This window comes from Poecile atricapillus, chromosome 3 (genome assembly GCF_030490865.1).
Source record: "Poecile atricapillus isolate bPoeAtr1 chromosome 3, bPoeAtr1.hap1, whole genome shotgun sequence".
Lineage (NCBI taxonomy): Eukaryota > Metazoa > Chordata > Aves > Passeriformes > Paridae > Poecile > Poecile atricapillus.
Genome location: NC_081251.1, coordinates 80,987,302 through 81,004,916, shown reverse-complemented (window position 1 = coordinate 81,004,916; position 17,615 = coordinate 80,987,302). Strand labels below are relative to the sequence as shown.

Below are 17,615 nucleotides of genomic sequence, written 5' to 3'. Positions count from 1 at the left end.
TCCTCCTCCTGCTGCTCTCCGCGCGGTCCCGGCCGCCGGCGAGAGCCCGCGGCACGGCCCGGACGCGCGTCACGCGTGTGCGCGGCAGCTTTTCCGGCGGGCGGCGATGGCGGCGGCGCTCTGGGACTTCGGCGTGGGGGACCGGAGGAAGGCGGGCGGCGACAGCGGCGAGGAGGAGAGCGACGATGACGGTGATGAAGAAGCAGAAGGCGGAGATGCGGGAGAGTTCACGCTGGACGAGGTGCTGCGCCTCGGCGGCACCAAGGTAAGGGAGCGGGCGGGGGGGAGCGGAGCACGTGGCGGCCGGGACCCCCATCCCGGGACGGGCCCTTACGGGGCGCCCGGTACGCGGGGTCCCACGCTGATGGTGGGAACAAGTTCTTTGCTCGGGGATGGTGAGGCACTGGGACAGGTTGCCCAGAGAACTTGTGGATGTCGCACCCCTGGAGGTGCCTAAGGCCAGGCTGCGTGGGGCTCTGAGCAATCTGGTCTAGGGCAAGGTGTCCCTGAACACGTCAGGGGGGTTGGAGCTAGATGGTCTTTAAGGTCCCTCCCCACCCAAACCATTCAGGGATTCTGTGGAGAACCCTTGGGAGTTTTGGCAAACTTCGCACCAGATCTGCTCGTGACAGCTGTGCCCTGTCTCCGCAGCAAGATTATCTCATGCTGTGTGCCCTGGACGCGGAGGCCGAGATGGTGGACGGCGGCAAGAAGGACACGATCGATGACCTGAAGGAAGGGGAGCTGGAGGCGTTCATCAGCTCCCTGGGGCTCAACAAGTATGCAAAGAGTTGCCTGGTGGTGGAGGGGGATGAGGATGATGATGGCAGCAAGGAGAAGGAGAAGCCTCCAAAGAAAGAGAAAAGCAAGAAGGAAACAAATCGTACTTCACTAGAGGGGAAAACAGAAAAAAAAGGAAAGGAAAAGGCGAGCAGTGTGAAAGACGGCAAGAAGAAGCAGGCGGGCAGTGATCAGGGCCAACAGCCTTCCGCAAAGAAAGAAAGGCTGGAAGAAGATTTTGAATTTCATGCGAGGCAAGCAATCCTGATCAAACCGGGGGGCAAGTGGTATGATCTAGAATACACCAGTGAATTCTCTCCAGAGCCACAGAATCAGAAGCTTTTGTCCAAGTATAAGGCCCTGGCGCAAAAGCTGTATGAACATGAGACAGACCTGTTTAAGAATAAGACAGACTATCAGAAGGGGGCCTCTTCAGCATGGATTAAAACTGTTGTGTCCTCGGGTACCTTGGCCGACAGGATGGCAGCCATGACCCTTCTCATCCAGGACAGTGCTGTCCACAGTCTCCAATTCGTTGAGAACTTGATAAACCTCATAAAGAAAAAGGGCAGCAGGCAGCAGAGCCTTATGGCTTTAGATACTTTCAAGGAGCTTCTCATTACAGATATCTTACCAGACAATCGGAAATTGTGGTCTTTCTCGCAGCGACCACTTAACAACATAGTGCAGATGTCGAGCGGCAACAAGGATTCAAGAGACAGGCGGTTGATACTTTGGTACTTTGAGCATCACCTGAAGCTGCAGATAGCAGAGTTTGTGCAGGCCTTGGAAACACTGAGCCATGATTGTCTGACAGCCACGAAATCCCGAGCGCTGGCGGTTTCCCATGAGCTGCTCTGTAACAAGCCTGAGCAGGAGAAAGCTCTGCTGGTTCTGCTGGTGAATAAACTGGGTGACCCTCAGAACAAGATCGCCACCAAAGCCTCTTATCTTTTAGAGACGTTGCTTCACAAGCATCCAAATATGAAGGGAGTAGTGTGCAGTGAGGTGGAGAGGCTTTTGTACCGCTCAAACATCAATGTGAAAACTCAATATTATGCTATCTGCTTTCTAAATCAGATAGTCCTCAGTCATGAGGAAAGTGCATTGGCTAACAAGCTGATAACTTTGTACTTTTGCTTTTTCCGGAACTGTATTAAGAAAAAAGATGTTGAATCCAAAATGCTCAGTGCTCTTCTTTGTGGGGTAAACAGAGCTTACCCTTACGCTGAGACTGGTGATGAGAAAGTGAAAGAGCAAATGAACACCTTGTTCAAAGTTCTGCATCTTGCGAACTTCAGTACCAGTGTCCAGGCCCTGATGTTGCTGTTTCAGGTGATGGACTCTCAGCAGACTGTATCAGACAGGTACTATGCAGCGCTGTACAAGTAAGTGGCAGGTTTGCATTTTTATATAAATGTCATTTTAAGAGGTAGTCACCATTAATTTAAAGGTGTAGAAATGCTTTGCTTTTAAGATCTTGTTAGTTTTGTTTTTTGTTGCCTAAAATTTCTGATGTTTTGTAGGAGCTGGAAGAAAATGCATGTGATTTCTTTGGCTTAATATGGGGATAAAAACAAAAGGTAGTGATAGGCCCTGAGAACACAGATGCATTTCATCCTTTGCCTCTCTTCTGGTGGCTTGCTTTACTTCCAGATGTTATTTGAAACTAATTGATAGCTATTTCTTCTGAAATCACTTTTACAGGTAAAAGTAATTGTAAATTAGGCCTGTAAATAGCCTAAAATCTTGTTTCCTTTTTTTTTCCCCTTATTTCGAGGAGGAGGAATATTATCTTAAATTTTTTAGATGATTTAATTTGTGTAGCTGGAAAGTCTTGTGTTATAAAAATACTGCTTTTTTCTTGTCCCAGCTGATTTAGACTCTTCATAGGATGCTTACAGGTTTCTGTTTCGATGACCAAAGGGAAGTTACTGAATTTTTAAAAAGGGAATTCAGGTTCTTGGAGAATGTGCAGTGTATTCAAGGGCCTTACTGTGCCTGGCAGCCTGGAGAAAAACTGGAGCAGAAAATCAACTTGCCTGTACAAATGTCTGATCTGATTGTGAAGTGTGCTGATTTTTAACCATTTGCTGTCTATTTTTTTAAACATATGAACAAATCAGGTTAACATTGAATAACTCAAATTTCGTGACTGTTTTCAGTTGAGCTCAGTTTCTTGTTATTTTCTTGCAATATTTTGTTTACTGAGGCCAGTTTTTTTTTTGGTTTGTTTTTGAATCTTCAGTGTCTCATGACAGCTCTTGACAGCTCAGGATTGATCTTAATCGTTTTGAGTACTGAGCAGCAAACTGTCACTAGTGTTTTAGATGGCACTCTGAAAAATGTAGATAATTGTTGTTAATAGCAGTTGTTCTCTTGTGTCCATTGTGACAATCTGCAAAATTTCTCCTGTGTGTCCTACAGGAAGCTTCTAGATCCTGCTTTAGCAACCTGCTCCAAGCCATCCATGTTTCTAAATCTTGTCTATAAGTCTCTGAAGGCAGATGTCGTGTTGCGGCGTGTGAAGGCCTTTGTGAAGAGGCTACTTCAAGTCACTTGTGGACAAATGCCACCCTTCATTTGTGGAACCCTCTACCTTCTGTCTGAGCTTCTGAAAGTGAAGCCAGAATTAAGGGTCCAGTTACAGGATCATGTGGTATAAGATGATTTCTTTATCTCATTGCTTTTTCATTAAGAGCTGTTTCCATAAGCACCTTTTCCTAACCTGTTTATTAGTAACCATTTGCTAAGATGTTTCTTGAGGTGGGGAGGGACCATTGTAGTTGTGTGTTCTAAGGAGTAAAGTTCAATTTTAAGTGCTCTGTCAAGGACAAAAATCTGTATTTCTTAAACATCAACCATCATTTGTTTAGATTTTATAAGTAGCTCAAGAACTTTATGTGCATTTTTCTAAAAAATCAGTAAATTTGGGAAGGTAAAGCTGTTTGCTAACATTTTTTGTTTTTTAGGAGTCAGATGATGAAGAGTGCTTTAAGGATCAAGAAGAGGCTGAAGAGGATGAGGAAAAATTTGCAGATGCTGACAAAGAAGTAGAAGATGGAAAGAGAAGTACAATAGAAAGTTCTGCTAAAACAAGCAATTCAAATTCATCAGCCTCGTGGGTGCATCATCTGAATATGGGAGGTAAATCAGCAAGAAAATATATAATTTAGCAGCTAAGAGTCCATAACAGTGACATGTTGGTCAAGAGTTGTTGTATTAAATTAAGTGATTTAAACGTTATTTAAGTTTTTAAATTGAAGTTTGGTTGAAAGCAGCCAGTCAGAGCAATTTATCTGTTACCTCAGCAATGATGAAAAGACTCTATGACTAGTGTATTTCATTTGATGCAGTTTGTAATACACACATTATTTGTGCCTTAGCTGTTAATAGGCTTGGAATTCTTTGCTTCCATGTTCAAGCACCTTCCAAGCAGTGTAGCCAAGGTTAGGATGTGTAGCTCCCCCCTGGCTTGTGAAGCCTGCTAGAACAGTTTGTCCAGCTTTGAACTTGTGCCCAGTTTTACTCCTCCCAGAAGGCTTCTGGAACAGGCCAGGGCTTTTCAGGGCCTTCCTTGGAAGCAGGCAGGAATTCAGCCTGTGCACCTGATCTTACACTCTGAAGTGCAGCTGAATGCAGCCTTTTCCTGCTTCCAGATGAACCCCTGGCCTGTCCAGCTGGGAGTGATGGGCAGCATTACTCTTGTGGGGAAATGAGAATAGTATTCTTGTAAAGTTACCTGAGAAACTTTGTTTTGCTTCCCTCCACCCTTCAGGCAGGAAGAGTGGAGCTTCCTATGATCCTATGCACCGAAGTCCTTTATACTGTGGTGCTGAAAGTACAAGCCTATGGGAATTGAAGAAGGTAGGACATTCTTGCATTACTGTTTATGTGTTTATGAGTGTGGCCCTTGTACCGAGAGAGTAAAAAGAACTTGGTTATTCTTGAAGTAGCTACTTGAGTAACAACAGAAACGTTAGAGCTGACACACTGTTCAGCTCTTAGCTTGTGTATGTTCCATACTACTGATATTCTTGAGTAGGGAATAGGAATTTTTTAAGTGGAGATTTGGACAACAATAAAATTTTTTGACTACTGGATCTTAGCTTTGATAATTAAAGCTTTTTAGTGTTGACTTAAATAAAATTGTAGGTGAAAATTTATTTAATGCAGATAAAAGATCAGAACTTAAAGTTCTTCAGTAGCTAAAGTGCTTCATCAACCTTGCACTACTACGTGTATGTTAGTTATTTGGTAAATCAGAGTGGTCTTACAACATATTTTGTAATTAGAAATAAATGACTGACTCATGTTTTTCAGCTTTCTGAACATTTTCATCCATCTGTGGCCCTGTTTGCAAAAACAATTCTAGAAGTAAGTGCTTTTGCTAGCTTGTTGCTTTGAAGTTTGATACTTTATGTTAGGTGTTTTTTTTGTGTCTTATTTGAAAAAATATGTTATAAAGTCTCCTTTGCACTTTGTGGGTAGCTGGAAGCTCTGTGGAACTCTATCATACTCTCAAATGCCAAGCTTTTAATGGAATTACAATGTTATATGTGAAGGAGATTGCTCACAAAAGTTGTAATTTAACTTAATTTAATTTAATTTCATGTAGGTATTATATGATTCTTAAAACTCGATTCGAGTTTTTTTGTGCCTTTTTATTTAATTTTTTTTAAATATGAGGAACCCTACTACAGTAACAAATTCTTTTTTAAATACTGTTGTGGTGCCATGCCAAAACCACTCAAACTTTCACAAATATGTATTTAAAATATTTCTTTTTCATTTGACTATATGGTATTGAAATGATGTTGAGTATTAACTGCTGTTAGCACAGTACATTGCAAGGCAGTTTATCACTGAAACAAAGCAAAGGAGGTGTGATTTTGTTAAGAAAATAGTGAAATTGCACAAAGAAGAACCTGGTCAGGGTTATGTAGTATAGTATCCCCAAGTCTTTATCTTTTTAAAGTATGTTTTCATGTTGTTGAACTGATTGAGTCCTCTGTGTTTAGATGGTGTCTTTCTAAAATGAAGACTTCAATTTTTTTGGGGGGTTTTTCTTTCTTTCAGGGAAATCATATTCAATACTCCGGTGACCCTTTGCAGGATTTCACATTAATGAGATTCTTGGATCGCTTTGTGTACAGAAATCCCAAACTCAGCAAAGGCAAAGGTAGGCACTTCTCCGTGCCATATGATCTTAGTTATAGCTGCTGTCCAAATTCTCATTCTCTCAGATTGGCCTTGTCAAGTGTTTGAGGTGCATGTGGTGGAAGAGAGGAGTGGGATCAGCCTTCAGGGTTGTGAGAGAGATGTCTGCAACCCAGAACCAGCTGACAGTCACGTCCTGCTGCCCCTCACACCACAGTGCAGAACTGCTTATTGGCAGGAATAAGCAAGACACAGGGAGATGTAAACACTACAGAATGGTTGAGCCTAGAAGGGACCTCTGAATTCATGGGCTCAAGCGGAGACACTAGAGCAGACTTTCCCGGTGACTTCTGAATGTCTCCATGAGTGGAGACCACTCTGCCTCTCCATGCAACTTGTGCCAGTGCACAATTGACCTCACAGTGAAAAAGTGTTTCCAGGTTTTCAGGTGGAGTCTCCTTCATCAACTTAGGGATCCATCATATGATTCTCTCCAGTGTTCCCATGTCTGCCTTGAACTGGAGACCCCTGACCTGGGCATGGGGCTCCAAGTGTGGTCTGACAAGTGCCAGGAAAACCATCAGCCTTCTTTGCTGCAGGGACTCAGTGTTGGCTCATGGTCAAGTGTGTGTCCACCAGGACTACCAGGGTGTTCTTAGCCAAGGTGCTTTCCAGCTGGGCAGCTCCCAGTGTATACTGGTACCTGGGGTTGTTCCTCCTTCAGTGAGGAAGGTTGTTAAATTCTTCCCCTTGTTAAATTGCAGGAGGTTTCTGTCAGCCCATTTCTCCATCCTCTTGAGGTCATTATGGATGGCAGCACAGCCCACTGGTCTGTCAGCTGCTCAGTTCTGTATCAGTAGAATAATAAAATAACAATAAAATAAACATTCCTTTCTGATTTATATTCTGATGCAGAAAACACCAGCAGCGTGGTAATGCAGCCGAAGAAGAAGCAGTTTATGAAGGATATGCAAAATCTTGCAGGTAAGTCAGCCCCTTAAGTTAGTTAAGATTATGATGACTAAAAAATCCTTGGTTGGTTGATGTAGATGTGTCATCTGCACTGTCTGTGCTGTTTGTCTTTGCAATAAAAGAAGGTGCCGTCCATCAGGAGTGCAGTGGTCATGCCTGATGTTCAGGATCAGACCTCGTCTTCTTGTAAAGATGTATAGAATCTTCACAGATGGAACATTGGATCTGTTGAATCATTTGAAGAAAAAATGATGTAGAGAAAGCCAATTATTTTATAGCCATTTTTATTCTGTTTATTATGATAGAAAAATGGTTAAAATACCAGAAAAATGGATCTATATAATTAGTTAAATCACATTAAGTTCTTTCATTAAATGATACAGATATTACTTCATACAATGCCACAGCTGCAGCTGTTAGGATGAGTGTAAGGTATCTTTGGCACTGTTATTTTGCTAAGAGTCTTCCTGCCTCCAGAAATAAACTGCCTTTTATCCAATCCCACTGTTTCCAACAATCAAGAGTAGGATTTGGTGTAAGAGCCAGCAGTTAAAAAGACAGAGCAAACTATCAGTAAAACATGATGCTTGAGGAAGAAGAGGTACCATCTTCTGTGGTAGAGTCTCTGTAGCATTCCCAGGGATGTGCTTTTCCACCAGCTTTGGGTCCGTTGCGTTGCAAAGAGGTTGTAGTTATGGAGATTAGTAAGCACTTTTATGGCTGGTTTTATGGCTGGTAAAGCTTAGTAGAAATTTTAGCCTATGCACTCTATCACATTCTTTAGTTTATTCTGAGTTGAAGGAGCAGACTAAGGATTTAGGACAGAATTTGGGGAATTTAAGTGTTTTACAAATGAAACATGATACAAAAATAGGGATATATTAATATGGCTACAGAAGTCTGCAGTTGTTGCATATAGCTGACCTCTGCTGAGGTGTAGGGAGCTGAGATTGAAAATCCTCTGGTACCTTGTACTGTTAATTTGAAGAGTCCTTCTGTGAGCGTGCTGATCTGGCTTCAGAAACTTGGACCCGTGTCACTTAGAAATTATTGTAATCTGTGCCCACTGAGATAATCCATAGCCTTTCTTCTTTTGATTTACTTTTGAGCAGGTGGGAAGGGGAATGTGAGAGGGTAAAAAGCTCCTCCACAGGATTCCTGGTCATTACCCTAGTTGATCTGGCTTTGCATTGTCATATTTTGCCTCAGTTCCTCAGAAATGGAGGCAAGTTGAGGCTTGATCCCTTCCTCAGTGTGTTCAGCTGGTGCATGCTCTGCAGCTCCTGACAAGCACTTCTGCTGCCAGGGAACTGTAATTCAGTGTTCTAGGGCATGGCAGCAAGTTCATCTTACTCCCCACTTTATTTCCCGTTATTGTTTTAAATGTATTCCTGCTGTAGGTGATTGTGTCCCCCTGCCTTGCTGATACATAACTGAGAACCTGGTTAGGGCTGTGCCACTGGAGTTTTTCCAGAGGGTCTTTTCCATACTTCACAGTGCAGTGCAGTACAGGCACTGTGTTAGTTGGAAGAGGTTTTCAGAAAAGCTCCCCATTATTGAATGAATGACACTGTGTGTCTGCTTCTGTCTGTGTGTGCTGCTTAGCCTCTGGAAAGAATAACCAGCATTTCAACTTGGGGTAAAATCAGTTATTTTGTTTTTGCAGTCAACAGTAAGGAATTCCGGGCCAAAGACGAAAGCAAAATCCCAGTAGATGAAGTGTTCTTTCACAGGTAATGGAATACTTGTGAATGTTCATTTTAAGTGTTGTTTTTTTGATGCAATGCCATTAAAGCCCACTGCATTTTGTAAGTATTCTCTGGTATTTAAAGTATTTGCAAGTTTTGGTTGATTTGAGTGACTTAAGATGATAGTGCTTTTCTTAGACATAATTTAAACATTTGTCAAAAGTGCTTAGGAAAGAATATCACCTACGAACAAGGGCAATTTGGGCTTGTAGTTTAAGTAAATTAAGTAAGCTGACATTATAATAGAGAAGCCTTAAGTAATGGGTAATAATGAATATTTTGTGGGTTGTAATTCTTATGCATTAGAGCTATATATAATGAAAGCTGGAATATAGCTTATGTTATTAGCATCAAAGCTTATTAGAATGGAACAAAGCAAAAGAAAGTCAGAGGAGCTACTTTTCAGAGTATTTAGTTTTTTATTACTTACAGTTCTTTCTGTTTCTTTGAATTTCCTTTGAGATTATGACATTAAAATGCACTTGTAGTACTAAAATCGAAGTGATATGCGTTTGGCAAAGATCTGTTTTTATTAGATGAAAATACTGATTACCTGTGTCTCCTTAGGAAATTATTATTTGAATTAACTTCATTTATTATAAATTATTGATACTATAATTGAGGAATATACTACTAATAAATAAATAAATAAAATAGTGGTGTTAGTTTTGAGATTAAAGAGATTAAAAACATGCCCCTGTCTGAAAAGTTAACAGTATTGCTACATTGAAGATGGCTGAAACTGAGATGGTACATTTAAAGTCTTACGTCAAAAATACTCTTTTGTATATGGTCAAAATTGCCTTCTGTGTTTGGTGGTTCTTTAACATGAAATGACGGTGAATAAAGCTGACAGAAGATAAAACTAAGACCCAAAAGAAGTGGGCTATGTGAGAAAAATTAATAAAACTTGATTGGTGAATGTCTTCTTTATTTTTCCCAATTATAATCAAATTTAATTTGATCCTTTCTTCCTTCTCAGTCTAAGGTGGATTTTTACATCTTTGTGGTGCACTTTTATAAATTCATTATGTTAAAAATAACTTCTGCCACCTTTGGCCAGTGAAATTTCATTGCTTTAAATATTACAGTAGTGAATGATTTTTTGAAAAACAATGGAAGTATAAATCTCTTGATTTTAGATGTGTTTGAAACCATCACAGTTTTCAACTGGCAACATACATGGAAAACGATTTGCAGGTTTTTTTAATTAAAAAAGTCATAAAGATCATCTGTAGTTTTGTATCTGAGATCAATATATTATTTTAGATTTTATTCAAAGTTCGATACGAAGAGAGAGAAACAGAAGCGTCTGGATGATGAAGAAAGTGTGGAAGATGTGGATGATGATGAATTTGAAAGAGCATTGGGTAAGGCTGTGTTCTTCCTTGCAGTAACTACCCCAGCGTTCCCAGATTTTTCAAATTATTAGTTTATCCTTTTTATAGTTCATGTTGTGTAAAAGAACCAGGTAGAGGAATGTGGGAGTGGGAGAAAATTTGCTCTCCAGTTGCTCTTTGTGCTACTGCAGACAGCAGTTCCTGTTATCTGCTGTGTGAGCCAGCTGGGTGGTCATTTGTAAAAGTGGCCTTGCTCCCACCACTGCAATAGTCAGCTTGTTTGAGGGGCTGGAAATTGTCTGATTTTGAACTTACACTTACGAGTAGCAGTTCATGCCCTTTTGTTCTTTTCCTAATGTAGTCTGAGTAACCTCTTCTAACAGCATGTAACATTTACCTCTAATTTTTCTTTACTGCTTGGCCTTTTTCAGTCTTGATTACAGTTTCTCTCATCATTTCTAATGTCTTTGATGAGGTTATAAGTTCACTAAGGTCACTGGCAAACTTCTGCAGTAGCCTTAGCTATTCCTGTAGTACATACTTTGCTTTGGAATTAGTGTATGATTTCTTCCAGAATGTAAATTTCTTAGTGTACCAGAAAATGTCCATTATTTTAAATTTTACTTATATGTATTTAAAAAAACAATACGGTTAACTCTCTGTAACTGTTTTATACATATTTTGAGAGAAAGCTACATTATTTTATCAGGGTTCTTAGTGACTCACTTAATGTGGTCTTATTTGTGACAAGAATCTGTTACTAATTTCATTTGTCTTCTATTAGTACTTCTAATGATAATTTGCTTCATAAATTCAGAAGCTTAAAATAATGACCCTATATCTGAAAACTGGATATTTTGCAATGCTAGAATCATAGAATAGTTTGGGTTGGAAGGACCTTAAAGATAATCTCATTCTATTCCTCCTGTCATGGGCAGAGACACCTCCCACAAGACCAGGTTGCTCAGAGCTCCGTCCAACCTGACCTTAAACACTTTCAGGGATGGGGCATCCACAGCTTCTCTGGTCAACTGTTCTACTGCCTTACTACCCTCACAGTAAAGAATTTTTTCCTGATACCTAATCTAAACTCTGTTCAGTTTGAAGCCATTCCCCCTTGTCCTGTCACTACATGCCCTTGGAAGAAGGCCCTCCATCTCCCTTGTAGCATCCTTTAGGTACTGGAAGGCCTCAATAAGATCACCCTGAAGTCTCCTCTTCTCCAGGCTGGACAACTTCTGTGCTAGGAGAAGTGCTCCAGCTCTCTGGCTGTCTTTGTGGCCCTCCTCTGGACTTGGTCCCAACAGGTCTATGTACTTGCTGGATGCAATGACTTGCATATTTCTTTGTCGTAATAACATTTTTCTTTCTCCCCAGATACTTTTGAAGCTGCTGATAATGCTGTTGTTGGCCAGGATGACCTTGATTTCGCTGGGTAAGACTTCAGATTAGTTCTTACTCCTCTTGTCTAATACCTACATCGAGTTTTACTCTGTGAAACTACATAGACCTTTTTCAGAACGACTCAGACTATTACCTTGGAAAAAAGGCAGTATCAATTTTACACTGAGTAATGCAGATTTTCTGCATGTCCCATAATAGTTCATGATGACCTTGGGATGCCTATAGTCCTTAAATGAGACCTGTAGTATTTGATTATCTTAATTAATTAATTAATTATTTTGTACAATGGAGTGACCCAGTAAGCAGTGTAAAATTTTATTTTTCATTGTCTCAGGTCTCAATCTATTTTGTACCGAGTACAAAAGGAAGTAGAATGAGGCATAGTGGCACTGCTGCCATGAGGACTGGTTGTAACTGGACCTAACAATTAATAAGCTTTGTGAGATCCACAGTCACAGAGTTCAATTCTCCTGAAGTCAGCACTTTGATTAATCATAGCATCATCTAGGTGGGAAAGGACCTTTAGGTTCATCAAGTCCAGTTGTAAATGATTAAGTAGCTTCTATTTTACTCAAAGTATATATAACGCAGTGTTTGAATTTGTACAGAGACTTTTTTCCCTTGAGGTGACAGCAGAATTCAAGTCTAAACTACTTGTGAAACCTGAAACATTTTTGTGATCTTGACTGGTGTTCAGTAGAGCAGTCTATGTGTTTGGCAGAAAAGACTTTCTGAAAAGGAGCAAACACACAGAGGAGATAAAACACTGAAGCTGTCATTTCTACTTATTTCAGAACAGGATTCTCTCCAGAACGTCTTCAAATGGTTGACTTTTATAATACAACTGCCTATACTAATGTTGAAAACATACCTGAGTGTATAATATGTATATTTTAGGTCGCAGCCTACATTTGCAGTAGTTTGCAATGATGTTGAACTTTCCCAACATAGTGTTTCCCAGTAGATAGATGTGATCTAGATGCAAACAGTATTTTTCCAGATGAAACGCTAAGCTTGTTACATCTTCTTTTAGTAATATAAAAAAAAATCCCAAAGGAGGCAAGAAAGGCCAAGGTGGTAAGGGGTCTGATGCTGACTGGGAGGATTCTGATGATGAAGATGACTTCAGTGATCTGGATGATGAGGAAGTCTCCTTAGGAAGTATGGAGGAAGACTTTGATGAGGATATGGATGAAGAGGGAGGTGTATTTATGGATGTGTCTGAAGATGATAACGACCTAGGTAAAGTGCAATTTGTTACCAAAAAACAAGAAGAAAAAGCTTTAAAAATAGGTTATCTAATATGCAACTAGATATGCAAATTCCAGTTTAGTTACCTAGGTGGGAAGTTTGGCTTTTAAGCAAAGAAATGGCAAGTCTTTCTCTGTACAGTGAAGTCTTAAGAGAAGCATTTCCTGGCACAATCTCCTAGGCGAGAGTGGGAATTAGGCATCTGCGTATAAAAACTTCCAAATGAGATATGTTTCCTTCGTTTTGAAAATTGGCATAACAGCAGTAGCTTTATACACAAATAACTGGCTTCAGTAGGCAGAAATGTTAGAAGAGCTCAAGAAGAAAAATAGAAACTCTGGTAATTGGTAATTTTTGTATTTCTTTAGACATAGTTAATGCTGATTTTCTTTTTAGATGAACTTTTATAGAAATGTCTGTCTTACAAATAACAGCTTACTCTTGTAATACAGCTGTGCACTCAAGTTTTTACTACCACTGTAGTAGTAACTGATTCTTGTACCTGCATGCTTTTATTTTTTCACCTGAAAAGCACAGTTAACACAGAATAGAGTGCATGTGCCTGGAGAAGCATAGATTAATGGAGTATTTCAATGAATAACTAAAGGTCACAGGAAGATGACTGAGGGTAGAGGAGGTAAACTGTTTGTACAGTTGTTAATGCAGTCTTTAATGAGATTATTATTTCACCAAACTTACCATGCAGACATTTGAGGTTAACTTAATGCCTGCTTTTAGCTTTTCTGTTTTATGTATCATAATGTCATTCCCTTCTAGTGCTGTGGAAAAGACATAAAGAACAGCACACCACAGACCAATTTTTAATTGTCCAGCTTGAGGAAATACTAAATTGGCTTGTGTACACTGCCTTTTAAAGATTTGAACCATTATGACCAATATGCCTAAAAAGGAATTTTAGTCTCTGCTGCACTTTATATACATGTACATGGTGTGAAAATTGGAGACTGATGTATTTGGATTTTTTTCCTATCAGACTCAAACAATGACGTGCAACTGAAATCCATTAGTAAAAAGGGCAAGAAAAAGAAAGATACGAATTTTTCAGGATCACTAGAAGGTAAGAAAACACTGACATGAAACCTTAACACAAATAAAATAGTCCAAAACTTTTGGAATGGAGGGATTTACTACAGTGGATTGTCACATTTTGGATCTAGGTGCAGATTTGAATAAACCATAAATGAAAAGGAGGTTGTCCCCCAACCAGCATAATTCAGAGTAACAATCTTCTGTTGAAGACTTGAGAATTGAAGGAGGAATTGTGAAGAAGGATGGAGTTGTACTCATGATTTGTGCATCTCTTACTCCTGATGCACAGATTTGTGCTATTTAATTCTTGTTTGGAAACTTTTTTCCCTTTTCTTTTAAGGGAGGTGGGGAACAAAGATTTCCAGCATTGCTAATTCAGATGATCTCATTAAAAATTCTAAAAATTTGAAATGTGGTAGAACTTTATTTTAGTGTCTTTGGGAACTTGAAGTTGTGTCTCATAAGAATAATACCTTTTGTTTGAAGGACCAAGACGAGGAAAGAAGAGAAAACTCCAAGATGCTGGTATACTGGCATCTGCAGAAGAGGTGAGTTTGATCAGTGCTTAACAGAAAGTGATCAAGCATTTTACCTGTTGCTTTGTAACAGAATACTAAAATTTCTCTCTTTAAAGTTTGGCTATCTGCTGGATGAAAATGCTGGGTCTAAGTTTGACAATATCGGAATGAACGCCATGGCCAACAGAGATAATGCGAGTAAGTACACGCTGCAAGTAGCAGGCAGCTGTAATGCTGAGACCCACTTCTTTCCCTTCAGGTCCTGTATGTGAAAAGATGAACCACCTTTAACTGGAATACAGGGTCAGGAACCACACAGCAGGGACAGTAGCTCAACATCAGTAAGATGTGATATTCTTCTCCAGTGATGAGATTCCCAGCACTAAATATTAACTGGGAGTAGTGGAGTGAATAAAGCTTCAGAAAAGAGGGAGAGGCTGTCATTGGCCCTTTCACACCGTAAATAGGGACAGTCAGGACGCTCTTTTGTCAAGCATCTGTGTGAATTCTGCTCAGGTAAAGCGTCCTTGATTCCTTGGGAAGGGAAGGCATAAGGTCTTGCTGTCTTTCCCTACCTCTTGGACTGTCTCCTTGCAGTATCAGTGAAGCAGAAAGTAGTTTTCCCAAAATAATTCTAATGAATTACATGTGTACATGTTGGTTGAATAAAGCTTTGTAAAGCTTTTACAGGTCTTGCTGGTGTCACCTGAAAAACGTTAGGAGCACTCAAATACTACTCCTGACGCAAATGTGTCTAGCATTAGTAAAATACAAAGCAATGTCTAAAACTCTAAGATGGTAGGGTTTGTTTTGTGAAATGAAAAAACCCACAGCTTTCTCAAAAAAAAAAGAGGCAGTCTGGACTTTATTAACTTTTATAAATACAGTAGTCAAGTTTTAACTTTTACATGATTCATCTGTATGCCGTATCATGGTCAGAGGTATCCATTGGCTCCTTATTTCTCACCTTGCCTCCTACAGATGTCAAACAGATCCAGTGGGAAATAGAGCGTGACAAGTGGCTTCACAACAGGGATGTGAAAAGCATCATCAAAAAGAAGAAACAGTTCAGGCACAGAGGGCTGAAAAACAAGTACAAAGGCAAGAAATCAAGACGATGAACTGGATGTCTTGATGTGGACATTTTAAAAATAATTATTCTTAAATATTTTTTTTTTATTTAATCACACATCTTTCTTACTTCAGTTCTTGCTGCTTAACCATGTCATCTGGTCATTCTCCCTTATGCCATGAATTCCAGACCACTCATTGGATTTGTAATAAACTGAAAAACAGGAAAATCCATGTCAGCTCTAAGTTAGACATATCTGACAAGCAGCCTCTTTGTGGCTAGTTTTATTCAGTGTATAACCCTCCAGCTCTGAGATCTCCATCCAACAGTCTGACACTCCAGCCATGCCGTAACAATAAAAACTTCAGCAGTGTCTCCTGGGCAAAGTTTTAAGCCAGTTTTATATATTAAGATGCAACATAAGCTTCAGCCATCCTTCTGAAGCCAACAACTACAAACTCACCTTCCAGAATTGATGGAAACCTCTTCTGCATTGTGTATCTGAAATCTGACAAGAAAGATAAATTACTCTCTCAGCATATATTAACATGAATAATTAAACACACTATTTTTCGTACTTGATTTGTTTTATCAAAATTTGTTTGAGCTCTTTAGTTACAGCCACCATTAAATAATGTGGTAGGAATTTATTTATTTAAAATAATTCTAGAGACTTTATTCAGGTTACTCATACGTGCAGCCCCATCATCACAGCGTTTTCTGAGCTTCCTCACAGGTGCGATAGCCCAGTCCAAGCTACAGATTCTCAGGAAGCTGCATGCCTCTCATAGACTGACATGCACATAAAACCAGGGAAAATTGCTTTGTTTCCTTGTGTAGATTTAGATGTTCACCGACTCATTCCGTGGGCCGCTCTGGCAACTCAGTAGAAAATCACAACAGGTTTATGCAATTTTAATTATTTACAGCAGCTCATAAAAGGATGTTATTCTAGTACTAACATAAAGCAAGAAGAGCCTCACTCTGAGTTCACTGAGCTGTTTGATTAGCTCACTGCACCATACAGAACTGCAGTTGAAGAAAATATGCAAATACATTTAAGAACTAGGACTTAGAACTGAAAAAGATGAGAAAAAAACCCCAAAGATGGACGCCAAGCACCAAGTTGCAACAGGCTGAAAACATCTCCATGTTTTTGTTATATGTATTTTCTAACAAAAATGCAAAGATGGCTGAAATTTAACAGCCTGACATTATCTGGGTCTTGGAAAACAAATGCAAACTGATGTGTAGGTGAAGCTCAGCTTGCACTTGGCATGAAGACCACACCACTGCTGAAATTAGTGTATTCCTGCCCTCCCAGCCAAAGCAGCAGCTGCGTTGTGGCTCGCCCTGACCCTGCAGGTTGCAGGACAGGCTCTTTTCCTGCAGGGACACGGATCTGTCTAACCAGTGCTGCACCCTGCAGAGCCCTGCATGCAAAGTAAGGCCGCTGCTCTGCAGGGCAAACCTTGTAGTAACCAAACCGGTGCTTTGCTTATTTTCTCTCTGTTAGCTGGGCAAGGAGTCCGAAGTCTAAGAGACCGGAGGGACTGAAGCTAAATAATCCGGGAGACGAGGCTGGCCACCTCTTGCCAGCCGGGTCTGTCCTCAGCCTGGCAAATGTCAAATCGCAGAGGCTGCGAGACCCAGACACAGCCGGGGCATTCCTCCAAGGGCTCAACACCAGATGCCTGAAACAGGACTGACCAATTCCTGCCTCATTTGCAGACAGCCTCTCTCCCTTTTAAATCCTTATCTGGCCCGGTGCCGTCACTGTAAAACCGCGCAGGATTCCTCATTTTTCCTGGTGTGGTCGCGTGCTGCCTCCCAAAGGATTGCTCGCGGGCTCGGGTTTGTAAAACTACAACAGCAGCTCGTTCTCCGGAGGTAAATCCTAGAGGGTCCGCCCAACGAGCCACCCCCGTGTGCCTGCACTCACCCAAGCCGAACTCCTGACCCCACGCGGCAGCATTTCCTTACAGAGCCCGGCCTTATGCGGTGCTCCCCACACGGAGGAGCCTCCCCTGCCTGCCCACCCCCCGTCCCCGTCGGGGCGCGGCCCCCGCCCGCCCCGCCGCACCTTGGCTGCGGTCCATGGCGCGGTAGAGTAAGAGGGCGCCGAGCAGCCCCGCCGCCTCCAGCAGCAGCAGCCCCCTCAGGGCGCGCCGCGCCATGGCCGGGGCTCGGCGCCTTCCGCCGCCCGCAGCGCTGCGCAGGCGCCGCCGCCCCTCGGCCTCACGGCCCCGTCATGGCCGCCCGGCAGCGAGTGTTGCAGAACAGGAGCTGTGTGAAAATCTTCTCTAGAAAGGGTGGGCTT

General features: G+C 41.2%; 1 protein-coding gene and 1 long non-coding RNA gene across 4 annotated transcripts; one reads left to right on the top strand and one right to left on the bottom strand.

Annotated features, from left to right (window-relative positions):
- Positions 1 to 62: 62 nt before the first annotated feature.
- CEBPZ (CCAAT enhancer binding protein zeta) lies at positions 63 to 15,426 on the top strand. The gene is made up of 16 exons (XM_058836980.1): positions 63 to 265; positions 652 to 2,168; positions 3,208 to 3,439; positions 3,753 to 3,927; positions 4,559 to 4,647; positions 5,104 to 5,157; positions 5,860 to 5,962; positions 6,856 to 6,924; positions 8,579 to 8,645; positions 9,930 to 10,030; positions 11,378 to 11,435; positions 12,438 to 12,646; positions 13,650 to 13,733; positions 14,192 to 14,253; positions 14,340 to 14,421; positions 15,205 to 15,426. The coding sequence occupies exons 1-16, from the start codon at positions 107 to 109 to the stop codon at positions 15,342 to 15,344; spliced, it is 3,201 nt and encodes a 1,066-aa protein (XP_058692963.1). The 5' UTR covers positions 63 to 106; the 3' UTR covers positions 15,345 to 15,426.
- On the bottom strand, positions 7,123 to 17,537 carry LOC131578346 (uncharacterized). 3 transcript variants are annotated; one of them, XR_009277450.1, is made up of 6 exons: positions 17,379 to 17,537; positions 15,759 to 15,803; positions 15,425 to 15,508; positions 15,191 to 15,305; positions 14,179 to 14,242; positions 7,123 to 7,137 (listed from the first exon to the last, which is right to left on the bottom strand). It is a non-coding gene; the product is annotated as an uncharacterized LOC131578346 (long non-coding RNA). The 3 variants fall into 3 exon arrangements; XR_009277449.1 differs by lacking the exon at positions 7,123 to 7,137 and having other exon boundaries at positions 14,110 to 14,242; XR_009277448.1 differs by lacking the exons at positions 7,123 to 7,137; positions 14,179 to 14,242 and having other exon boundaries at positions 15,071 to 15,305; positions 17,379 to 17,536.
- Positions 17,538 to 17,615: the final 78 nt, after the last annotated feature.

What these genes read in the sequence shown, in the direction of transcription:
- CEBPZ (XM_058836980.1), top strand. Translation starts at nt 107, where the DNA reads ATGGCGGCGGCGCTCTGGGACTTCGGCGTGGGGGACCGGAGGAAGGCG. An exon ending in CAAACTCAGCAAAGGCAAAG is followed by an intron (nt 5,963 to 6,855) that starts GTAGGCACTTCT and finishes ATTCTGATGCAG; the next exon opens with AAAACACCAGCAGCGTGGTA. An exon ending in GATGAAGTGTTCTTTCACAG is followed by an intron (nt 8,646 to 9,929) that starts GTAATGGAATAC and finishes ATATTATTTTAG; the next exon opens with ATTTTATTCAAAGTTCGATA.